This window comes from Zootoca vivipara, chromosome Z (genome assembly GCF_963506605.1).
Source record: "Zootoca vivipara chromosome Z, rZooViv1.1, whole genome shotgun sequence".
NCBI lineage: Eukaryota > Metazoa > Chordata > Lepidosauria > Squamata > Lacertidae > Zootoca > Zootoca vivipara.
Window position 1 is genome coordinate 43,510,116 of NC_083294.1, and position 25,207 is coordinate 43,535,322.

Sequence of the window (25,207 nt, forward strand, 5' to 3'; positions counted from 1 at the left end):
TAGGTGATTAAAAATGTTTAAGTACAAGTGTGACGTCCACAAAATCAATGTGGAATAGTCCTGTTCTGTGTTCCTGCCTGCCATCCAACCAGCCATACCTTTTTCTAGGGGACTCCATTCCATTCCTCACCAACTTCAGTCTCCCTACTTGCAATAGATGCTGAGCATTCTAAGGACACAGAGCATGATCTATCCTTGTCATGCTTTTTTAGGTCCCCTCCTCCTTAAGCCATTGATTCCTCTCTGTTGTGCATGGTTGGTGCTGTTTCGGCTACATACCATAGTCAAAGGAATGACTTGAAGGGAAATCTTGCATACCATTAACAAACTGCTCCTCAAACCACATCTTTTCATGCAGCATTCCTTGTCCAGAACAAGCATAAAAAACAAGATGGATGGGAGACCACATAGCTAAAATGTATAAATGGGACAGAAGTTTTATCAGTGCAGTCTTATGCCTACTCACTTGCCCAGTTCAGATGAAATGCCCAAACCAAGCTTTAAATTAGTGCTGCATAAACTAACCTGGATAAGCCGTTGGATCATGGCTCATTGATCCTTTGGTATGGCTTGGAGATTGGAAGCATTTTCCTCCGAGTGTAAACTAACCACATTTTGTTGCTGCATCCAGTCTGGGGTGCAAAAGTTGATTTAAACTATGGTTTATTTAACTATCTTGGTTCAGAAACCATGGTTTGATCTTCTCTTGTTTCAAAGAGATGGAGTTTAAGCTAACAATAGCTTAGAGTGGGCTGCTTTAGGCAGTGGTTTGTTTAAATTAGGAAACAGATACAGTACTTCTAGTCTCCTCCTTGAGGCTGTGCTAGGGGAAGAGAGGGGAGGGAGATGAGCAAGCTCACTCAAGCTCATTCATGTAGCACTAAACTTTGGTTTAGTGTTGTGCACAAACCAGGCCATATTCTTCCATCCTGCTACTATTTTCTTTCTCTTCTTCTGTTGACTCTCCTGTGTCAGATTCTAGATAGTAAGCAAGGGATGGGGAACTGCAGACCTGGGACCAAATGTAGCCCCTACCCACCCTTCCCTCTTTGATTCCTATTTGTTGGTCACGCTCTGTGGCCTCCTTGTCTGCTTTTGCCTAGGTGCAATAAATCCTTGATCAGTAATGATGCTTCCTCCCCCTCACTTTTTTTGACTCTAGCTACACCTTTATTTCTTTTTGCCTCCAACTGCAGTTGTGTAGCCACCATAAAGTTGTCCTCTGGGGAATGAGGCCCCCATGCTGCAAAAGGTTCCTCTAGCAGGGATGTACCCCCTAGTACATTGCAAAATGCAAGTTCATGTTTAGGGCAGCACATGAATCATTTTAAAATAGCAGGCTTCAAGTTGCCACTTCAAAGCTTTTTATTTTTTATTTTTTCCTCTTCCTAAAGCATTTTGTTTCCCTCCAGATTGAAGTGATGCACGATTATCAGGAGAAAAGGAATTCGCTGCAGTTCTGCATATCAGAAAGTGAAGACAGTTTAGACATATTGAAAAGGTATTCTTCACCCCCTTTTTAATCCACCAACTTCTCTGCTAGTCATGCACACAAACCCTGATTTGTGCTAGGGAAAGTTCTCTGTTCCTTTTACTCAAAGCATTTGAAGAACGACATTGGCCTTGCTGTGACGATTAGGCCTCATCCAAACCAAAATGTACACCCCTTCAGTGGGGTAGGGGGGTCAGGAATAACTAGGCTTTACTCTCACCCTTTCAAGCACATCTTTGTAACATGAGGGCTAGAATGTTTATCTTTTTCTTCCTCCAATAAATTCTTGAACATTTAGAAAGCTGGATTGTACATGCTACTGTTTTCCCCCCAGTTTTTTGTGGAATTGCTACATGTACCCAACCTTGATTTCCCCCCCTTCTTCATTTTTAGCTATGTGATAAACGAGCTTATAGAAACTGAACGGGTTTACGTTGAGGAGTTGTTCACCATTTTGATGGTAAGTGTGCCTTTGTTTCTTCTTGCTTCACCCTTAGATGTATCTGGGATACATATTTTACTTCTTTATCTGACTGCAAGTAATAATAATATAATACAATAATAATAACAACAACATTTTATTTATACCCTGCCCTTTCTGGTTTAGGAACCGGGCTCAGGGCGGCTAACAACAAATATAAAACATTGATTAAAAATGACTTTAAAAAAAGCTTAAAAACAGCATAAAGTACAACATAAATATAGCATCGCCAGGGCTAACTGGCCAAGTTAGTCCTGCTAAGGCCAGCAAGGAGACCAGGGAAGAATTTAAATGTGGGGACCCAGAAGGATTTCCTCATAGGAAAAGGGAATAGAAAAAGGAATGGAGGATCAGGGTAAATAGAAGGCCAGGCGGAATATCTCTGTCTTACAGGCCCTGCGGAAGGAGATCAAGTCCTGCAGGGCCCTAGTTTCATGGGACAGAGCATTCCACCAGGTTGCTGCCATCACTGAAAAGGCCCTGGCCCTGGTGGAGGATCTGGCTTCTTTAGGGCCCGGGACCCTTAAGCTGTTACTATTTGTGGACCTTAGGGTCCTCTGCAGGGCATACCAGGAGAGACGGTCCCATAAGTACGAGGGTCCTAAGCTGCATAAAGCTTTAAAGGTCAAAACCAACACCTTAAACCTGACCCGATACTCCACCGGGAGCCAGTGTAGCTGGTAGAGCACTGGATGAATATGCTCCCATTGCAAGGTCCCCTAGATGCTAACAGATGCAGGGCCGTCTTAAACGCCCCTGCCGCTGTGGTGCGCCGGATCTCTCCGGCGCCCTCCTGCCCCGTTTCCCAGCGCGGTGGGCGCAGCGCGCAGCGTGGCTCCCACAGGCGCAGCTGCGCGGCGGACCGGCGGATCGGCTGGCCAGCGGGCGGGCCGGCGCCATGGTGCCCTGCGCCACCGGGGGTCTACCTAGAGCCGGGCCTGAACAGATGTGCAGGATGAGGAGAAATTTAGTTTCGTGCATGCTTTAGCCTAATTCACACTTCCTGAAGCAATACACAAACCAAAATGCACCTGCCCTTAGAAAGTCAAACTTCTCTGTATTTGGCATTACAGTTCTCCAACCAAATAAAGCGTACAAAAAATGTTGATATATGATTTTTTTAAAAAAATGATTTCATACTTGTATTCCAGCAACAATGTTGATCTCAATGCAGCTCACAATAACAATAGCATTAATATTTTGAGGACAATGTTACAATCACAGTAATTGTATTAAAAAACACAATAGCATACAAATAAGGCAGAAAACAAATTCATCGAACAATTAATATAATTATATACATTAGGATTAAATATGCAAAAAACGTGTTAGGAGAAAGTCGTGCATACAAAAATGATGAACATTGAGATATGCATATTAGACAGTATCACATGCAGAAATAAATTTGTATAATGGGAGAAATGCCCACTAGATGCTGATAAATTTTCATGAGGACTTTTTACTTTAAAAAAATAATAAATGCAAACTGATGTGAAAATGTGGGGAACTGTACTTAATAATGGGAAAGATGTGAAACTGAGCAAAACCAAAATTGTCAGATTGATCTATCCCCACTCCCCATTCCAGTTTTAACATTTATTATTCTTATTCACATTCCCCTGTTGAACATGCCACTCAGTGGCATATTTTTACTGTCATAACACTCTGTAAACACACAAGCCAAATAAACACCCCTCTGGGGATGGTGCACGACTGCAAAGAGATTTTTAGCATTAGGACCAAGAGGTGATTATGCTACTAAGCGCGGCCTTTTGGGGTCGGACAATCTGTATGTGTGCCTAATACTACATTTGGGATTGTGCTGTCGGCAGGGCTACAGAGCTGAGATGGACAACCCCACCATGGCCTTTCTCTTGCCACCCCCCTTGCAAAATCGCAAAGATGTTCTGTTTGGAAACATGCCAGAGATTTACGACTTTCACAACAAGTAAGACACTGCCAAACCTTTGCATTGCCAGTCTTTCCCCACCTCTACCACCCCTTGCCTTTAAAAATGAGTTCCAGAAGCAAATGTAACCCATTCTTCATTCCTACCCTCTCCATCCTCTTCCTTTTTCTTGCAGGATTTTCCTCCACCATCTGGAGAGCTGTGTGGAAGCCCCAGAGAAAGTTGGCTATTGCTTCTTGGAAAGGGTCAGTAGGCATGTTGTTGGAGCTGTGCTCGTGATCCTTCTTGTTCTAGATCAGGGGTGGGGATCCTTATTCCTCCAGGCCTCCCTGTCTGGCCCTCTGAACTCTCCCCAAGCCATGATTCCTGTCCCTACTTAGACACACTGATTGTTTTTGTCTGGCCTGAATGTGTCCTTAAACCTGGGTAACGCCTCTTACCTGTTGGAGGATGGAGAGGGGTGGGCTGGTCTAAGAAGCAGCCTGTTGTAAAACCCACATTCTCTGCTCTGCCCGCTTTTGCCTATGGCCCCAAATATCATTAGCCTGTGGTCTTCAGAAGGCTGCCCATGGTTGAAAAACATTCCCCAGCCTTGTAGTATGAAGTTTAAGGAAAGCCCATTGCATGTGTTCAATGTACACCACTAGTAAGAAAAAAATTGTCCCTCCTCGGTTGGTGAGTGGTAGACAAGAAGGATGGGGGGGGGAGAGATTAGCCCCTCTTTTGCCCCACTTCCTCCCACCACCAGCACCCTGCCTCCAACTGGTTGCCCCAAAGGGAATGTAGCTAACTTCAGGAAAACCTTTCCTATTGTTGAGGTAGGCAGTAGTGAGCTAGACTGACCCAATGGCCTGGCGGAGCATAAGGCAACTTCCTATGTTGCTAGAACCAACAACATTACTTTTCTGCTTCCTATTCACTCACTAAACAGGAGCAGCAATACGTATGTGCGTGGGGCGGTGCTTTTTGCACTGTGGGGGCCACATTCCCTTCTGGGCAATCTTCCAAGGGCCACAGTGGACAAGGTCAGACTCAGAGGCCAAAGCGGATGGATGAGTGTTCATGGGATGCTCTCCCCAGGGAGACTTGCCTGGTGCCTTCATTACTCTGGTTTTATATTTTGCTGGAAGCCAACCAGAGTGGTTGGGGCAGCCCAGTCAGATGGGCAGCATATAAATAATAAATTATTATCATCATTATTAGTATTACTACATATCTTTAGGCACCAGGCAAAAACATTCCTCTTCAACTAGGCCATTGGCTGATTAAACAATCTATGGCTTTTTCAATTTGTGTGTTGTTGTTGTTGTTGTTGTTGTTGTTGTCATTATGTTATGCATTTTGTGGTTTTGTTTTGTGGTTTAATGTTGTAAACTGCCCTGTAATCTTCAGGAGAAGGGCGGTATTTGAATTTTAATAAATAATAATAATGTGCAGTCTTCCCCAGGCCTGAGGTGCCCCACCCCAGTCATACTGACAGGCCACCACTGTCCCCAGCTCCAAACAAGGATCTTAGCTAGTCCTACCTAGAGATGTTAGTATTTGAACCTGGGACCTTTAGCATGCAATTCCTGTGCTCTATTTCTATGATCTAGAACAGGTTCCTGCATGTCCCTCGGGATCCCTTTCATCTGTACAATTTTGTGGTCCTGCGATGGCTGTTCCACTTAAATTAGATAGCTACAGGTTCTGTGGCTGTCTGATACAAGTTCCCTGCAACGGATGTACTTAGAATCAAGGGGATGTTACATATTTATCCTTCTTTCTTTCCTCCTGCAGCGGGAAGATTTTCAGATGTACGAGAAATACTGTCAAAATAAGCCACGATCTGAATACCTGTGGAGGCAGTGTGCAGAAAGCCTCTTCTTCCAGGTATTTTCACATTGTCACTTGGGCCAGTCATTGTCTGTCAAGCTAACCTACCTTGCAGGGCGGTTGTGAGGACAACCTTCCCTGTGCCTCCCCCCCCCACGCTATGCCACTGGGGAGTGGAGCAGCATTTTGGGGTCCACCTCAGTTGTTATAATATCTCAGCCCAGCCCTATTGAGGTGACTTGCTTCGACAAACCTGAAATATATATGTATCCCAAACTGGGCAACAAATTCTAAAATTTTTGCTCATTCATTTTGATAGCTCCATAATGCTGATTGTGAGGCGCATTTGGTGGACATAGAAGATTGCAGGCAGCCTATTAATGAGATCCTGGCACATGGATTAATAAATCATCTGTAAATGCAGCTAGGAACAAATCTATTCATCAGCTGCTTTATACAAGCTCCAGATTTTGCCTCTTTGTTGTTGTTGTTTAGTTGTTCAGTCGTGTCCTACACTTTGTGACCGCATGGACCAGAGCACGCCTGTCTTCCACTGCCTCCCGCAGTTTGGTCAAACTCATGTTGGTAGCTTCGAGAACACTGTCCAACCATCTCGTCCTCTGTTGCCCCCTTCTCCTCATGCCCTCAATCTTTATCAGCACCAGGGTCTTTTATAGGGAGTCTTCTCACGAGGTGGCCAAAGTATTGGAGCCTCAGCTTCACGATCTGTCCTTCCAGTGAGCACTCAGGGCTGATTTCCTTCAGAATGGATAGGTTTGATCTTCTTGCAGTCCATGGGACTCTGAAGGGTCTCCTCCGGCACCATAATTCAAAAGCATCCATTCTTCGGCGATCAGCCTTCTTTATGGTCCAGCTCTCACTTCCATACATCACTACTGGGAAAACCATAGCTTTAACTATATGGACCTTTGTCAGCAAGGTGATGTCTCTGCTTTTTAAGATGCTGTCTAGGTTTGTCATTGCTTTTCTCCCAAGAAGCAGGCGTCTTTTAATTTAATGACTGCTGTCACCATCTGCAGTGATCATGGAACCCAAGAAAGTAAAATCTCTCACTGCCTCCATTTCTTCCCCTTCTATTTGCCAGGAGGTGATGGGACCAGTGGCCATGATCTTAGTTTTTTTGATGTTGAGCTTCAGACCATATTTTGCACTCTCCTCTTTCACCCTCATTAAAAGGTTCTTTAATTCCTCCTCACTTTCTGCCATCAAGGTTGTGTCATCAGCATATCTGAGGTTGTTGATATTTTTTCTGGCAATCTTAATTCCGGCTTGGGATTCATCCAGTCCAGCCTTTCGCATGATGAATTCTGCATATAAGTTAAATAAGCAGGGAGAAAACATACAGCCTTGTCATACTCCTTTCCCAATTTTGAACCAATCAGTAATTCCATGTCCAGTTCTAACTGTAGCTTCTTGTCCCACATAGAGATTTCTCAGGAGACTGATGAGGTGATCAGGCACTCCCATTTCTTTAAGAACTTGCCATAGTTTGCTGTGGTCAACACAGTCAAATGCTTTTGCGTAGTCACTGAAGCAGAAGTAGATGTTGTTCTGGAATTCTCTAGCTTTCTCCATAATCCAGCGCATGTTTGCAATTTGGTCTCTGGTTCCTCTGCCCCTTCGAAATCCAGTTTGCACTTCTGGGAGTTCTCGGTCCACATACTGCTTAAGCCTGCCTTGTAGAATTTTAAGCATAACCTTGCTAGCGTGTGAAATGAGCGCAATTGTGTGGAAGTTGGAGCATTCTTTGGCACTGCCTTTCTTTGGGATTGGGATGTAGACTGATCTTCTCCAATCCTCTGGCCACTGCTGAGTTTTCTAAACTTGCTGGCATATTGAGTGTAGCACCTTAACAGCATCATATTTTAAAATTTTAAATAGTTCAGCTGGAATATCATCACTTCCACTGGCCTTGTTATTAGCAGTGCTTTCTAAGGCCCATTTGACTTCACTCTCCAGGATGTCTGGCTCAAGGTCAGCAACCACACTACCTGGGGTATACGAGACCTCCATATCTTTCTGGTATAATTCCTCTGTGTATTCTTGCCACCTCTTCTTGATGTCTTCTGCATCTGTTAGGTCCTTTCCACGTTTGTCCTTTATTATGGTAATCTTTGTACGAAATGTTCCTTTCATATCTCCAATTTCCTTGAACAGATCTCTGGTTTTTCCCATTCAGTTGTTTTCCTCTATTTATTTGCATTGCTTGTTTAAGAAGGCCCTCTTCTCTCTCCTTGCTATTTTTTTGCCTCTTTAGCCTACTGTTATGTTGTGATAGCTCTCCAGGGGCTGAGGAAGCAGTGTTGCCCCCCCCCCAATGACCTGTTTGTTCAGCAATCATCCTGATTAGCTTCTGCAAAAAACTTAGTGTTAATATTTGTAAACATTTTAAAATTGCAAAACTTAAAAGTAATCAAATCATCACCAAAAAAGATTAATATATATATAATTTTGTAATATCACTGTATTCTGAACCCAAAAGTCAATTAAAAAGTGCTGCATATACTTCTTGAGCATCCCTGGTAACTATTATATTTTAAACTGGGTGTTAAATTATACATGTGAATGCAAAAATATATAAGGCTTGACATTGTCTTTGAGTTTTACATTCCAATATTTAACAAACTCCATTTCTCAATAATTTTTGTGCCCTTCCTTTAATTTCTCTTTCACAATATGAACAACAGTGCTACATAGCATATGTTTTTATACCATCTCAATATGTCAATGGACTTAACTGATTTCCAATGGCTAGTCTGGCTGCTATGATCATTGCTGTTGCAAATTCCAAGTCTTAGTCGTTTACTCTGCCTGTTTTGGTGCTAAGATTACATTGCTACCAATCATTTAATTTATAAACCTCAACGCCTCTTGTTAAAATTTACACAAGTCCAAAATCATGTACTGAATTTAATATTTTTTTATTTTAAAAGATGACATACACAATGTGCCACATTTTACCTTTACCTTTCCATTTCGTTGCAGGAATGCCAAAGGAAATTGGAGCATAAGCTTGCGTTGGATTCCTATCTACTCAAACCTGTGCAACGGTTAACAAAATACCAGCTGCTCCTGAAGGTATTCATGTCATTGTTCCTAAGAATGGATCTACAACACTTCCATCTTTCACGAATGTAGCCCCTCACAGAATGGTAGCTCTGGGAACTGTAGCTCTGTGAGGGGAGTATCCTCAACTTTCAAACACTGGGATCCACTTCCACAAGAGGTCGTGAAGGCTGACAAATTAGATGGCTTTAAAATTAAATTAGGCAGATGCATGGAGGATACAGCTATCGATGATTACTAGTCACAGTGAACATGTGGGCCCTCCGGTGTCAGAGGTGTGTGGCTCTGAATACCAGTTGTTGAGTATTTCAAGGGAGGAGAGCACTGTTGCTCTCAGGGCACCTGGTTGGCCCTGAGATGCTGGACTAGATGGGCCACTGGTCTGATCCAGCAAGCAGGCTCTTCTGATGTTCTTATTGCAGCCAATGCAACATTTGACATATTTCTATGTGAAGTGGCCTGGAGTGCAGAGAAAATCCTGACTCCAGGATACTTTGATTTTTTTTTTCAGGAGCTGCTGAAATACAGCACAAGTTGTGAAGGTGTCCAGGAGCTCCAAGAGGCACTGGTTGCCATGTTGGATTTGCTGAAGTCGGTGAACGACTCCATGCATCAAATTTCGATAACTGGCTATGATGTAAGTAGACTTTTCTTTGGTTGGGAAGGCATCCGTCGTGGGAATGGGATGCAGTGGGGCTGTCAGGGCAGGACTTTGGGGGGCAGATGTCAAGGCCCCACTCAGCAGAATGAGCAGAAGGGGCTCTGAATGCAGGAAGACTGGCTTGGTACACTTCCATCTAGATATTCTGTAAGCCGCCCAGAGTGACCGGGGAAACCCAGCCAGATGGGCAGGGTATTGATGATGATGATGATGATGATGATGATGATGATGATGATGATGGTTGAAGAGGAGCAGCCATCTCTGTGTTACCATCTGAACAGCACTCTCTCCCCAGCAAGGCCACTGAGTCTGGAATCTAGGAGCAGAGGGGAGGATCATAGCTCAGTGGTTGAGCATCTTGCTTTGTGTGTGAAAGGTCTCAGGTTCAGTTCCTGGCAATTCCACGTCAGGCTGGGGAAGAACTCTTTGGATGCAATGGTGGGGTGTTACTCCATCTTCATGGGCAAGGAGACCATTTTGGCCAAAACACAACCATAAGGGGTATATGATATCAGGCACGGGGCAGATAAGGACTTGCCTTGGACAAAAGGGTGTTGGAAACAGCATGGTTCAGTTGATTGGCAGTGCCAGAATAAAGCCCTTTTCAAAGGAATAGGACAAGACAGCTCTTTGAAAGGGTCTTCGGAAGGCTTTATTTTGTAATTTGCTTTTGTGATGAGGAACCCCTGTGTGCATTAAAAACAAGCAAACAAAATACAATTGTTCTTCCCAGGGAGACATTGGTGAGCTGGGCAAAGTGCTGATGCAAGGATCTTTCAGTGTATGGACAGGGCACAGGAAAGGTCCCACGAAAATGAAGGACCTGGCCAGATTCAAGCCGATGCAAAGGCACCTCTTCCTCTATGAGAAAGCGCTGGTCTTCTGCAAGAAGAGAGAGGACCACGGTGACAGCCACGACAAAAGCTCCTCGTACAGTTTTAAGCACTTTTTGAAGGTAAGTGGGAACCTCAGCATTCCGCGTTTGGCATTTCATTTGTTGTCGGTTTTTAGCAAAGTGTTTCATCACTGCATCACACACACACACACACACACACACACACACACACACACACAGCACGACATTGTTTTCTGGTTGTTGTTTTTTTAGATTATCCCCCCTTCCCCCCCTTTCTCTTCCCTTTTCAAATGCAAAAACCCAAAAATTGGATAAGTGGGTAGCATAGAACAAAATTAGATTAAATTAATTGGAAAGAATTATATGGTGTTATGTTATTGTTAATCTTCCTGTTCCAATAATTATTATTATTAAATGCCAAAAGACGCTACACTGCTGATCTGAAGTGGAATATATCTAGGAAATTTTCCCAACCAGACAACAATTTATAAAGTCTAGGTTTATTGCCCCGCTCCCCAAAATGGTTTCATTTATTTATCTACCTTTATTTCAGATTCTTCTGTACCACTTTATGTCAGGCAGTTTTCAGAGTGGTTTGCATGAAGGTTTGCATCAATAATAATAAGCTCATAACAATTCCATTCCATTAACTGACAGTATAAAAGCAGACCCTGAGCCTCTTTTTAAAAGACCCTCATTCTGGTTTCATACTCATCAGCTTCTTGCTTCTGCCTTGGGTACCCAACCAGCCGTCTGCTCCTATGATAGTTCTGTCAGAATTTTCTTCTCACTGATTGCAGATTTGCAGTTTTCTGGTGAACTGCCTTTTGTTACTCTCCAAGCATGTGTGCATTTGTGTAAAGTCCTTCCTTTTTTCTCACAAGTCGAACATTTCATGGATTTGTAATTCCGGGGGAAATCCTGGTGTTACTTACATTTCCTTTGAGTGTAAAAGCTGCTTCATGCAAGGGAAGGCTAATTACAGTGCTGGAGCACCTGCTTTGCATGCATAAGGTCCCAGCTTCATTCACTGGCATCTCCATGTGGGGCTGGGAGAGTCTCCAGCCTGAAATGCTGAAGAGTTGTTGCCAGCCTGTGTAGACAATATACTGAGCTAGATGGACCAATGGTCTAACTCTGTAAAAGGCTTCCTATCTCCCGAGATTATTTCAGCTGAACTGTTAACAAAAATACAAATGTTGGCTTTCAGAAAGAGGGTGGAAGATCTTAACTTAAACTGTGTACTTGCCATGAATTGAACTGAAATATCATCTCGCCCCTCCTATACCTGATCGATCACTGTTCTCTGCAGATGAAAGGACCAGCGGCGCTGTCCGGTCCACCACTAGGTCTGGGGAACGGTGAACCAGCCCCCTCCAAAAAAAGTCTGCTGACCCCTGCACTAATGCAAGCACCTTGAATTAGAACCAGATATGAACTATCCAACATAGCAGATGCTTATGTGAGATAATCTGGTTGCTAAATTCTGGACCAATTCAAGATTCCATGTTGCCATTAAAGGGCAGGCCCACGTAGAGCACATGGCAACAGCCCAGTCTGGAAGTTACCAGAGCATGGAGTCCATTTCTGTGCAAGAGTGGCTACAGCTGTGAGAAAAAGGCACCCTAGCCCCCAAAGCTGGTGGTACAGCTTGTATTCTCAGCAGTGCCTGGAAACCAATTTTGCAGAAACAAAACTTAATTGGCAAATGGCTTCTTGTGTCCCTGAGGCTGCCTTCCACAGCTGATGATAGCCATGCCAAGAAGAGAAAACAGAGAGGAAGGAACAGAAGGTTTAGCCAGGTGGCCTCATTGCTTTAATGTCTCAGGCCACCTGGCAGTATTGTTCTTTGCACATGGAGAACATAGAGTGTTTTATTAAGGGTGAACAATGGGAACTGTAAACTGAACATCTATTTATAAACAGCTTACTCATATTCCTAATGAGCAACTAGTTTGCCTGGGTTCTTAGCCCCCTTCAACCTGGGTCCCTAAGGGCATGTAGATCTAGTAAACTAGCTGCTTAAAGGGCGTTCATAATGCTGGCCAGAAGGAGGGTGGAGAGAGCCAGTGTGGCGTAATGGTTAGAGTATTGGGCTGGTACTTGGGAGAGCAGGGTTTGAATCCCCACTCAGCCATGAAGCTCACTGGATGACCTTGGGCCAGTCACAGTCTCCTAACCTAAACTACCTCACTGTTGTGAGGATGAAATGGGGAGGACCATCTTGAGATCCTTGGAAGATAAGGGTGGCTTATAAATGTAACAAATAAATAAAAATAAATAATGCCATGACCCCTAATTCTAGCAATGATCTGGACATGGAGTCAGAGGCTTCAGGGGCATCAGATGAGGAGTCTGGTGAGCTTCAGGGGTCAGAGAAGATGGTATTACTGCTGTCCTGAGTTTGGGTCTACATGAAATGTTGGAGCCCCACAAGAGGGTGCAGAATATTTGAGTGCTCCTTCCTCCATGGCAGGGGCTCTGTTTCTGACAAGGCTGTTAACTATTTATTTATTTATTGCACCTTTATTTCCCACCTTTTCTTCAAGGAGCTCAAGGGTAGTGTACTTGGCTCTCTCTTCTGCCTGATTTCAGCCTCTCACAACAACCCTGTGAGGCTGGGAGAAGGTGGCTGGCCCACCAAGGTCACCTGGTGAGGTTCATGGCTGTGTGGGGCATTTGAACCTGGGTCTCCCAGGTCCTAGTCTGACTCTCTAACTACTACACCACCGCTGGCTCTCTGTAAAAGAGATGCACTCTCCCATTCAATGGAGCCCCATGTCAAGGCATGCAGAAATATAATGCAGCCCACTTAGATTGTCTGACCATCACTGAATCACTATGGGTGCTGCTATTATTATTATTATTATTATTATTATTATTATTATTATTTTTAGATGAGCGCAGTTGGGATCACTGAAAATGTGAAAGGAGACCATCGGAAGTTTGAGATCTGGTATAGCGGTCGGGAAGAGGTCTATGTTGTTCAGGTTTGTTTTGCTTTTGTAAGGATTTTCCTTTTTTTTCAGCCAGACCATTGGCTCCACCAGGTGGAGTTACTGCAGCATATTCATGACTCTTGTTTGCACCCATATGTGTCCTGCAGGACCAGACCATAGGCATCCTATTGGCAACTGTGGGAACAGGACGCTGGACTAGAAGGGCCTTCCTTTGGCCTGATCCCGTAGCCAAATACTTCTGTTGTTCTTATGATATACTGCCCTCAGCCATGGAGGCTTCATTTGCATTGTCATAATCTCCACTGGCCTATCTAGTGAATTTATCTCATCTTTTTTTTAAAGAATCTGATCTAACTGGTCTTCCTCACGTCTTTTGCATGAAGCTCATTGGGTGACCATCTCTCAGTCTATCCTACCTCAAAGGGTTGTTGTGAGACTGAAATGGGAGGAGAAAACTATGCATGCTGCCTTGGGCTCCATGGAGGAAAAGGTGGTATATAAATGTACTCAATCAATCTGTCACAGTGGCCGGAGTGAACTACTTCAGAGTAACGACGCTACGCAGCTCTGCATTTTATTCTTTTATTGGTGCTGCGTATTTACAGTGCTCAAGTCATTGCTATTTACACGGAGCGATGTTGTCAGTCGGTTTCAGAACCTCCTAATGGCTTTTGGCGCGTCTTTCTCCAACACAAAAGCTTTGGCAGACCCATCCTCTTGCCCCTCCTCTTCCTGCGTAATTCTGGAGTTGGGGGGATGGGTCTTCCCCCCTTACTTGCCCCTTCCTGTCCCACCTGGGACCCTGGCTCCTTTACCTTGCCTGAGCCTCGGACACGACTTCCTGCTTCCCCACTGGAATCGGAGCTCTCCCTGCTTTCCCCTTTGCTCGGGGACGGGCTTGAACTCAGGAGGGGAGGGACTTCGCGATATCCCTTGTCCCTCACATCCACCCCCCTCCCAAGCTCTCCTTCACCCCTCCCCAGGCCCCCCCCATGTGTCGGTGACGACTGGAAGCCCAAAAACTCGGTGCTCTCCGAGCCCGTTGGTGTGAACACCTCCCCCCAGTCCTGCGAGCCCCCCCCTTCCGCCTGGGAGGACGGGAATCCCAAAAAGTCCGTGGCGTCTGAGCTGGTGGGGGTAAAAATGTTTTGCCAATCTGCTCCTTCCTCTGACTGGGTGGATCTCGGTGACACCCATACCTCATCCTCTGGTTCCTCAAACTCCGCTTCCCAGCGCCATGGTGAGCTGCTCTCCCGTGCCTCCTCCTCCTCCCCCTCCCTTTCCATGTGCCAGGGCTTGGGTCTGTGGGGAAAGAGGGCGTGAAATTCTTCCACCAAGAATTCCTCCTGTATCTGAGTGGCTGGGACCCATTCATTCTGGGACGGTGGAGCATCCTCCCATGCCATGAGGTACTCCAGTCCCCCCACCCCCCACCTTGAATCCAGGATGGCCGTGGCCTCATTGAGTTGCTCCCTGCCTTCCCTCTCCCCCCCTCCCTCGGGGGTTAGTTCGCTGTCTCGGAGCCTGCTGCTTTCCCTGTACGGCGACAGCAGCGATCTATGAAACACTGGATGCACCCTCATGTCCTCTGGCAGTGCCAGCCTGTATGCCACCGGGTTTACCTGTTGCGTGACCGTGAAGGGGCCCAGCCTTTTGGGTGCCAGCTTTTTGCACCTCCCTCTGGTGGGAAGGCCCTCCGAGGACAACCACACCTTGTCCCCCACCCTGATGACCTCCCCTTGTCGCCTGTGGCGATCTGCCCCCTTTTTGTACGCTTCCTTGGCCCTCTCCAAGTGTTCTCTGAGCTGCTGGTGCACCGTCTCCAGTTCCTCTGCCCAATCCTCAGCCTGTGGGCCCTCCTCCTCCTCCTCCTCCCTCTCCCTCTCTGGGAAAGATCTGAGGTCGCGCCCGTAATTGGCCTTAAAAGGCGACACCCCTGTGGAGACGTGCACTGCATTGTTGTAGGCAAATTCTGCTAGTGGCAAGCGATCCACCCAGTCCGTTTGCCGCTGGCTGACGTAGCATCTCAGGTACTGCTGCAGAATGGCGTTGACCCTCTCCGCTTGTCCGTTGGTCTGCGGGTGTCTAGCCGTCGACAAGCTGACCTCCACCTGCAGGAGGTTCATGAGCCGCCGCCAGAACCTGGAAACAAATTGGCGGCCACGATCCGAAATAACCCTTAAAGGTAATCCATGCAGTCTGAAAATGTGATCAACAAACAGTTTGGCTGTCTCTTCTGCCGAGACTGCCCTGGCACACGGTATAAAGTGACACATTTTGGACATGAGGTCCACCACCACCAACACTGCAGTCTTACCCCTGGACGAAGGCAGATCTGTGATGAAGTCCATGGACACCACTTCCCACGGCCTGTGTGGTGTGGCTAAGGGCTCCAGCAACCCTGGTGGCGCTGCTCTGACCACCTTCGCCCGCTGGCAGGTGGTACAGCCCCTTACATAGTCTCTAACATCTTCCCGCACCCCTGGCCACCAGAAGTGTCTCATGACTAGGTGAGTGGTCTTGTCCCTTCCAAAATGCCCCGCTGTAGGGTTGTCGTGCATCTGCTTGAGGACCGTACGTCGAAGCTGGGTGGTGGGTAGGTACAGCGCACCCTTGTAGAAAAGCAGCCCTCTGCGTTCTGCAAAGTCTTTTGCCTGCTCCCTCCCCCCTCTCAGTTCTCTGAAGATGCGGTTGGCAAATTCATCCGCTGCCGTCAGTGCTGTGAGTTCTGCCTCGCTCACCACTGCTGCTCCGCAGGACCATGCCGACGGGGGGAAAATGTGCCTTGGGGCTGGTGGCGCCTCCTCCTCCATGTACTCTGGCTTGCGGGAGAGGGCATCCGCCCTGACATTCTGCTCCCCCGGGATGTAGTGGATGGAGAAGTTGAAGTTCGAGAAGAACTCTGCCCACCGTATCTGCCGCTGGTTGAGTACCCTGGCAGTTCTCCAGAACTCCAGGTTCTTGTGGTCTGTGCACACCTGGATGGGGTGCTTGGCGCCCACCAGGAAGTGTCGCCAGTGCTGGAACGCAGCGTAGATCGCGAGAAGTTCCCTATCAAACACTGTGTAGTTGCGTTCAGGCTGTGTCAGCTTCCTGGAGAAGAAGGCACAGGGTCTCCACTCCCTGTTGGCGTCCAGTTGCAACAAAATCGCGCCCACAGCTTTTTCCGAAGCATCTGTCTCAATGCGTAGGGGCGCGTCCTGCACCACATGGAACAGGTTTTGGTCTGAGGCGAACACTCTCTTGAGGCTTTCGAACGCTGCTTGCGCCTCTGGTGTCCACTTGAACTTCTGCTTGCCTCTCAGGCAGTCCGTGATGGGAGCCGTAACGCGAGAGAAGTTCTTGATGAACTTCCTGTAGAAGTTAGCGAAGCCTAGTAGGCGTTGGGCATCTTTGCGCGTCCTGGGGCTGTGCCAGTCCAGGATGGCCTGCACCTTGTCCTTGTCCATCGCCAGCCCCTTGTCTGACAGCTTGTAGCCCAGGAAGTCCACCTCTTTGGTGTGAAACTTGCACTTCTCCAGCTTCACATACAGGTGGTTCTCCTTCAGGCGTTGCAACACCTCTCTGACATCTTTCACATGCTGCACTGGGTCATTCGAGTAGATAAGGATGTCATCTAGGAAGACCAAGCATTTCCTGAAGAGGAGGGACCCCAGGACGTGGTGCATGAAGGCCTGGAAGCATGCTGAGCCCCCTTGCAAACCGAAGGGCATCACCAGATATTCAAAAGAGCCCAGAGGCGTGAACATCGTGGTTTTCCATTCATCTCCTTCCCGGATCCTGATCAAGTTGTACGCCCCCCTTAGGTCCAGCTTGGTGAAAATCTTGCCCCTGCGTGCCGCTGTCAGGAGATCATCCACTCTGGGCATGGGGAAAGCCACTGGCTCTGTCACCGAATTCAGCCGTCTAAAGTCCACCACAAGACGGCGCTGTTGCGTGTCTTTCTTGTCCACCCAGAAGACCGGGCTGCCCCCTGCTGCCTTGCTTTCTCTGATGAACCCCCGCTTGAGGTTCTTGTCGATGAAAGCGCGCAGATCCTCCAGCTCCTGGTCTGACATGGCGTACAGCTTGGCTGGGGGTATCGTCGCCCCTGGCACCAGGTTGATCTGGCAGTCAAAAGGCCTGTGCGGGGGTAGGTGGTCGGACTCAGCTTCGCTGAAGACCTCCTGCAGGTCCCAGTACTGCTTGGGTATTGCCTCACCCCCTTTGATATGCATGGTGGCCACCGTGGCTATCGGAGGCCCCTCCCCTGGTTGGTGCTGCATGCAATGTTCCAGACAAAAGTCTGACCCAAACGTGATGCACCTCTGGTGCCAACTGATGGAGGGGTCGTGGCGCGCCAGCCAGCTCATGCCCAAGACGATGGGGGGGTCTGAGATGGTGGTGACGTTGAACGCCAGTGTCTCTGAGTGCCTTCCCACCGTCATTCGCATGGGGGGGGTTTGATGTGTGATGGCCCCTCCCAGCAGCTCCCTGCCGTCAATGGTTGCCACGTGCAGAGGAAAATCCAACTGCAAAAGCTGGATTTGGTGCTCTTCTGCAAAGCTTCTCGAGAAGAAGTTGGCGGACGCCCCACTGTCAATTAAGGCGAGAACCGTCAGGGGATAGCCATTTGGGAGCGTGAGCGTCACTTCTAGAACCACTCCTGCTCTGGGAGGGGTGGGCTGGCTCTGCACCTCTCTGTGCGGGTGGGCGGGCTGGGGCTGTTGTCTGCTGACCGTGCCTGGCTGCTGCCCCTTGTCTCCTGCAGCCAGGCTTTCCCGTTTCCCTGCTGTGGTGCTGCGTCAGTGGGGGAGGGTACCACCGTTCCCGCCTTTCCTTGCCACTCCCTGCGATGTGGGCAGTCCCTGACGAGATGCTGGGGTGAGTTGCAGAGAAAGCAATTCCCGCCCCTTCCCTCCTTGCGTCTTGGCGCCGCTGGGGTTTGAAAAGCCCGCGCGCGCGCGCTATCAATCTGCATGGGCTCCTGGTCCTGGCTGGCTCCAGGCGTGGCTTGAAAGGGTTGTTGAGGGAGTGGCTTCTCCTGCGACCGTGGGAACCAAGCCCGCTTTGCGCGCGTCGCTTGCTTGTCGTTCCACCGGGATTCCTGCCTCACCCCCACCGCCAGAGCTGCTTTGCTCAGCTGATCCATAGTACTGGGCTTTGGACCTCTCGAGAGTTCATCCTTCACCTCCTCGCTCAAACCCAAGTAAAACGCAGCTTGCATGGGAGGCGAATCCAAAACCCACCCCAGTCTGTGCACCAGCATGGTGAATTTCGCCCAATATGCGCGAACTGTCATATTTCCTTGGCGTAAATTATGCAGTTCCTCCTTAGTCTGGTCCAAATGACTATCGGACGAATACATCGTCCTCAAACCTTCTAGAAATTGTTGGACATTTTTCATGCAAGGATTCTTGGTTGCGATTAACGGTCTTAGCCACTCCCTGGCTGCTCCGGTGAGATGTTCCACAATAAACGCTACTCTGTGCTCATCATCGGGGAACTCATTCTGGTGCAGCTCAAGAGCATACACGATCTCAGTCTCAAAGCCCTGAAACTCCTTCGGGTCTCCATTGAACTTGCTTACAAGGGTCCCTGCTCTCCTTCCTGGCAGCACTTGGACTTGGGGAGCCCCTCCCGCCTTGTTTTTCTCGGCATCCAGCTTGTTTTGGAGGTCTACCGCCACCGCCCTTAAATGCTGCTCTTTTTCCTGGAGCTCTCTCACCTGTTCCGCAAGTTGTAGCCGGTCGTCCTGGACCTTCTTAGTCTCCTCTTTAGCTGCCTTCAATTCTCCCTGCGCCTGCAGCGACAGCTGTTGCAGTTCTAGCTGGGCTTGCTCAGCGATCTGCCGCCACTTCTCCGCCTCGGACACGCTCATCCCGGCAACTCCAAAGTAGCCCAAAAATGATTAGGAGGTTGCTGTCACAGTGGCCGGAGTGAACTACTTCAGAGTAACGACGCTACGCAGCTCTGCATTTTATTCTTTTATTGGTGCTGCGTATTTACAGTGCTCAAGTCATTGCTATTTACACGGAGCGATGTTGTCAGTCGGTTTCAGAACCTCCTAATGGCTTTTGGCGCGTCTTTCTCCAACACAAAAGCTTTGGCAGACCCATCCTCTTGCCCCTCCTCTTCCTGCGTAATTCTGGAGTTGGGGGGATGGGTCTTCCCCCCTTACTTGCCCCTTCCTGTCCCACCTGGGACCCTGGCTCCTTTACCTTGCCTGAGCCTCGGACACGACTTCCTGCTTCCCCACTGGAATCGGAGCTCTCCCTGCTTTCCCCTTTGCTCGGGGACGGGCTTGAACTCAGGAGGGGAGGGACTTCGCGATATCCCTTGTCCCTCACACAATCAATCAAATTGGATGAATAAATTATGGGATTGTCAACACCTTTTCTTTTTTCCACACCACCCTTTGGTTGTTTTTGGGAGGGGCATGTTTCTTAACTTCTGATAGCAGAGAAGTGATTGTTCTTTGTCCAGAAGGACTTCAAGGCAGTTCTCTCTTCTTCTGTCAGGCACAAACGGTTGACCTGAAGATGGCATGGCTAAATGAAATAAGAAAGGTTTTGTTCAAGCAGCAGGAACTCATCAAAGGTACCTTGGAGGGTGGACCTTCTGGACTTCCCTGTCGTGAATAGCAGGGGTGGTGTGTCCTGTTTTGCCGCTTGAGGAGAAATGGAAAAATGCCTCCCCCTGCTGCTGTCCCGCTGGTACCAGTACAACTCTCTCACCTGCGTTGTGCGACATCAGCAAAGTTTTGTGAGAACTCATGCATTTCCATTCTGACATTTATTCCAGGATTCAGATACCTGGTATGTTCTGCCCCAGGTTAATTCTGGTCAGAAATTCAAATTCTGGGATGCAGCTTCTGAGTGCCTGCACCTGAAAAGCAAAATATTAAATAGGGTTTGTTTTAACTTGTAAAATGGTGCATTGATGGAATTATGTTGTAGAACAATTTTGAAAATTAAAAGAAAGAGAAATAGAATGAACTGCTCTTTCAAAACATTTGCAGTTTAGCTTTCCCCTCTGGAAAAATCTCCAAACACTCATTGGGAATCCACTTTGCAAATCTGAGGTAAAGTCTGATTGAGATAGAATTTGTTTTCTATTCATAGAATATTTTTTCCATCCATAATCTGCAAGCTTGATCTTTCTCCAGCCTTCAGACCACAAAACATATTGTACCCCTGGTTGAGATGAATAGGTGGCACTGGAGAAATTTTAATTTAAACCCACATTTACCAAGAATGAGGTCAGCATGCAGGGCTAGTTAAAAGGGGAGGTCCATAAACCATTTGCCTGCTGCATCAAGCCAAGGATTTATCTGCTTCAGGATTTTGAGTCCAGACCTAGGCACCTGATGGTCTCCATCACCTAACTTTGTGAACATTTGCCTGATACATGACAAAAAGCTAATCCATATCTGCATTATATTCACAGTTGAGAAGCAACAACCTCCTTCATGTACAGACCAGATCCAACTCTCCCCTCCTCTGAGTGATGGGTAAGTCAGCAGGGCCTGAGACAAAATAGCTAATTTCTGCCCATCAGGATGCTGGGCTCCACCCGGTCCAATCCTTTCCTTACATTTTTATGTATTTACAGTATTATTTAAATCTGTATGCAACTTTTCTGTATAAATATGCCCCAAGTGGCCCCTAAAATGTGAATCAGTGTATCGTTACATTAACATTCAGACACTACAGTCATACCTCTGGTTACGTTCGCTGCAGGTTGCGTACATCACGGGTTACAAACGTGCCAAACCCGGAAGTGCCGGAACGGGTTACTTCCGGGTTCAGCCATTCGCGCAGAATGATGTCACGCGCATGCGCAGACGTGCCAAATCGCGTGACAAGCATGTGTAGATTCGGTGCTTCAGGTTGCATACTGCTCTGGTTGCGTACGGGGCTCCAGAATGGATCCCGTTCGCATCCAGAGGTACCACTGTACACCATTTCAAAACAGAATTCCAACATATAGTAATTCGGTTTCAACTGAATAATTCAGTATGGACATTGTAACATTTTAAAGTAATCATAAAACAAACTATCCTTAAACTGTATCAATTAATGACAGATACAATAAACATTCCAGTGCAATTGCATGCCAGCAGTAATATAACCAGCAGCCACTGCGGGTACAAAAGCTAACCAAGTGTATATAAATTATTGATTGGATTTATAGACTGCATTTCTGCCAAGGCAGGTATGATAGCTTGCAATTTCAAAATATTAAAACAAAAACGTAAGTTCACAAAGGCTAAAAAAGTTAAAGTGTGCATAGTTCCTAACAGCTTAACCGTATATCATGGAATACATAGCAGTTAATAAAACTATACTGTACTATAAAGCACATGAATCATTTATAGGGGCTAAAAACTGAAGTGCACCTATTTCATAGCAGCTTGATCATGTAAAGTGCTAAAAATACAACTCTCACCCACTGCTTTTGATTGTATCTGGCAAAATCGGTGGAGAGCTTGGAGGAACTGCATCAGGACACAGAATGGGAGGGGGGATTAGCACCTACACCCCCACTGCATATGCTTAGGAATGGACACCACATTGGTATTGCTGGGATTACCTGCTCATAGTTTGGTCGGTCTTGTTGCCTCAGTTTCTCTAAACAGACTCTGTGTGTTTTCAGAAAACAACCAAGAGCCTCCATAAGCTCAGAGGAAAACGATTCTGAGCGTACCAGCCCCGTGGCCTTGGAGAGCGTGGCTTCCTCACCGCAGAACAAGCCAAGCAGGAGTATGTGCAGCTTGATAGCATCTTCTTCATTCTTTGGCCCAAGTGTGCAATTTTCTCTGTGTTGCCTGTGTAAATCTCATCTTTTCTTCCCCAAATGTATTTAGGGACACCTGTCCATTCTCCAGCTAGGCTGAAGTGTGTTTTCCCTAGTCACACATCTACATATGGGGGGGAGGGGGGCAGCAAGCGAGTGCCTGCCCCCGATGCATGCCCCATTTCTGGTTGCACCCACCGTCCCTAGGAGGCATACAGGAAAAACCCAACCTTCAAGTGTTGATGGGGGCTCCAACTTCCACCATCCCCAGCCAAGTGGTTTGGGATGATAGGAGCTGGAGATTCTCCATTCCGGATTTTGTAGTAATGTTCTACAAGTGACCTTGTAAGCAGTGGTGATCGTGTATCCCTTTCTCCCCATGCAGCTTGGCCAGGAATGTCTCATTCTTTGGAAATCTGCGAAGGACTTGATGATTGGTCCAGCCATAACTACTTCTTGACGTGTTCTGACACGGAAGAAGAAGATGGGAACCAGTTGGTTAGTTGAACCATTTGAACTTTATTGATTTATTTCCACGTAGGAATCACTTCCTATAAAACATCTTGGTGTCATTTAACAATAAAAATATCAACATCCATGAATCACAACTGGAATTGCTCCTGTTATATTTTCCCTTTTTTGTGATGGCTCTGTACCTGTAACCTGTTGTTGTGATTACTGTTGATATTTTTATTGTTGTATCCCCTTTATATTAAATTCATTTGTAATTGATTTTTTAAAAAACAACAACCTCCCAATTATAACAATTTATCTAATAATGACTTGAATAGCAGATTTTGTACCTGACACAGACACACAAGTTTGCAGAACACACATACCAGATTCATTTCAGGTGAATGGTATGTTACTGGGAACTCGGCATTTCTGAAGCTACTCTGTGAAGCATGAGACATTGGGCCCAGTACTGCTGCTTCTCCCCTTTATTGAATAATAACAACAAACCCCTCTTCCCAGGGGAAATTGCACTTTTGTGCAGGAAATAAGGGTCTCCTAAGAGCTCTCAGCACTCTTAATAAACTACAGTTCCCAGGATTCCTTGCAGGAAATCATGATATCATAGTGCTTTAAACACACAGTGCAGATGTGGCCTGGCTCTAATTAGATTTGGAGTATGTGAGAGGGTTTATTTATATATTTTTGTAAGGGGAAGTTTGGCATCCTGGGAGGCTGGAACTGCTCTCTGGAAATAAGCCATATCTTTGTTCCTGGTGTCTCAGTTCCCAGGAAAATATAAAGCCCTGGCAGACTGCAAGATGAGCAATTCAGAAGACTTGCTAGTGAAAAATGGGGATGTGATTCAACTATTGCATGAAGATGGAGAAGGACAATGGTGAGCACCCCAGATCTTTTTCAGCAACAATTAAGGCAGGTGTTGACATTGATAAATAGGTACCGCTCCAGCGGGAAGGTAAAGGGTGTTTCCATTTGCTGCTCTAGTTTGCCAGAAGCGGCTTTGTCATGCTGGCCACATGACCTGGAAGCTGTACGCTGGCTCCCTCGGCAATAATGCGAGATGAGCGCTGCAACCCCAGAGTCGTCCGTGACTGGACCTAATGGTCAGGGGTCCCTTTACCTTTACCTTTAAGTTAAATTCACTCCGCTGTAAGCTTGTTCCGCTGGCAAAATGTTTTGTCCCAGTAGAATGTTGTTGCCCAAGAGAACACACAAGCACATTTCCGATAACTTTGTTGCAAAATAGATTACACAATCTGTGGTGCAATGAGTTTCTGCTAGTGCAGCTGTCACACTGGATTCCTCTGCGATACCTGCACTGAAACTCACTCCCCAATAGCAGACAGAGTGTTTGTTTTCCCAGTGTGTTTGTTTTGGCTTTATGTTGGCTGCTGTTGTATTTACAGTCATACCTCGGTTTAAGTACGCTTCGGTTTGAGTACTTTCAGTTTAAGTACTCCGTGGACCCACCTGGAACGAATTAATACACTTTCCATTACTTTCAGTGGGAAGGTCACTTCAGGTTAAGTATGCTTTAGGTTAAGTACAGACTTCTGGAACCAATTACAGTCATACCTCGGGTTAAGTACGCTTCAGGTTGAGTACTCCACGGACCTGTCTGGAACGGATTAATCCACTTTCCTTTACTTTCAATGGGAAAGTTCGCTTCAGGTTAAGTTTGCTTCAGGTTAAGTACAGACTTCTGGAACCAATCGTGTACTTAAACCGAGGTACCACTGTATTCTGAAGTTTTGTCTCGGTGTGATTTCATTGAACTTTGGTACACTGCTTTCTGATCCTCACATGAAAGGCAGTATAGAAATAGCTTCAATAAACAAACAATGAGAAGTGAAGAGGGAGCTGTAATCTCTTGAATCTGGTAATATGTTGTTACTGCTTTCAGAGGTGTAGCCATGTCGGCCTGTGCTGCAAAACCAACTAGGAGTCTTGTGGCCCTTTATAGAGATACATACTTTGATAGATTATTTAGTTGTTTAATTCCTATATTTAAAATATCTCTAAGCGGTGTACAGGAAATTGAAGCAGCAACAGAAAACTTAGACAAAATATTACGAAAATCCGCACAGGGCAGAGGGTCCTTCCTCAGGCTGCCCACAGCTGTGTCCCATTCACCTTCACTCTCCACACCCAGTTCCAAGTGCAAGACATTGGATGAATTTACTCACAACACACACACACACACACACACACATCATATCATACATAGATAGTAGGTAGACAGATAGATGAGAGACCTGAGTTAAATAGGAATAAGATTCAAAAGCACAGCCTGTGGGAATTCAACTAGCTCAATGCTGTGCTAAGCAAACCTACAGCAACTAAACTTAGCATTACTGATGAAAATGGCAATATAATTTGAGCTTAAGTAGCTTTGAATATACAGTGGTACCTCGGATTACAGACGCTTCAGGTTACAGATACTTCAGGTTACAGACTCCACTAACCCAGAAATAGTACCTCAGGTTAAGAACTTTGCTTCAGGATGAGAACAGAAATCGCATGGTGGCGGCGCAGCGGCAGCGGAAGGCCCCATTAGCTAAAGTGGTACCTCAGGTTAAGAACAATTTCAGGTTAAGAATGGACCTCCAGAAAGAATTAAGTTCTTAACCCGAGGTACCACTGTAACGGCTTCCTGTTTCACTGCCATCGTTGAACTACTCAGCAGTGCTGAAA

General features: G+C 46.6%; 2 protein-coding genes across 4 annotated transcripts in view; both read left to right on the forward strand.

The window, feature by feature from the left end:
* Positions 1-25,207, forward strand: part of ATP11C (ATPase phospholipid transporting 11C) — an 895,731-nt gene that overhangs the window by 172,374 nt on the left and 698,150 nt on the right. The window lies entirely within an intron of this gene.
* The window catches only part of MCF2 (MCF.2 cell line derived transforming sequence), an 89,897-nt gene that overhangs the window by 57,892 nt on the left and 6,798 nt on the right, over positions 1-25,207 (forward strand). For all 3 annotated transcript variants that reach the window (XM_060270479.1, XM_060270482.1, XM_060270480.1), the window contains 14 exons: positions 1,413-1,501; positions 1,886-1,952; positions 3,806-3,921; positions 4,058-4,127; positions 5,662-5,754; positions 8,704-8,796; positions 9,296-9,421; positions 10,179-10,400; positions 13,199-13,291; positions 19,762-19,840; positions 20,690-20,753; positions 21,899-22,005; positions 22,425-22,537; positions 23,278-23,390. In XM_060270479.1, the coding sequence (XP_060126462.1) occupies positions 1,413-1,501; positions 1,886-1,952; positions 3,806-3,921; positions 4,058-4,127; positions 5,662-5,754; positions 8,704-8,796; positions 9,296-9,421; positions 10,179-10,400; positions 13,199-13,291; positions 19,762-19,840; positions 20,690-20,753; positions 21,899-22,005; positions 22,425-22,537; positions 23,278-23,390 (1,445 nt within the window). The remainder of the gene's footprint in view (positions 1-1,412; positions 1,502-1,885; positions 1,953-3,805; positions 3,922-4,057; positions 4,128-5,661; positions 5,755-8,703; positions 8,797-9,295; positions 9,422-10,178; positions 10,401-13,198; positions 13,292-19,761; positions 19,841-20,689; positions 20,754-21,898; positions 22,006-22,424; positions 22,538-23,277; positions 23,391-25,207) is intronic.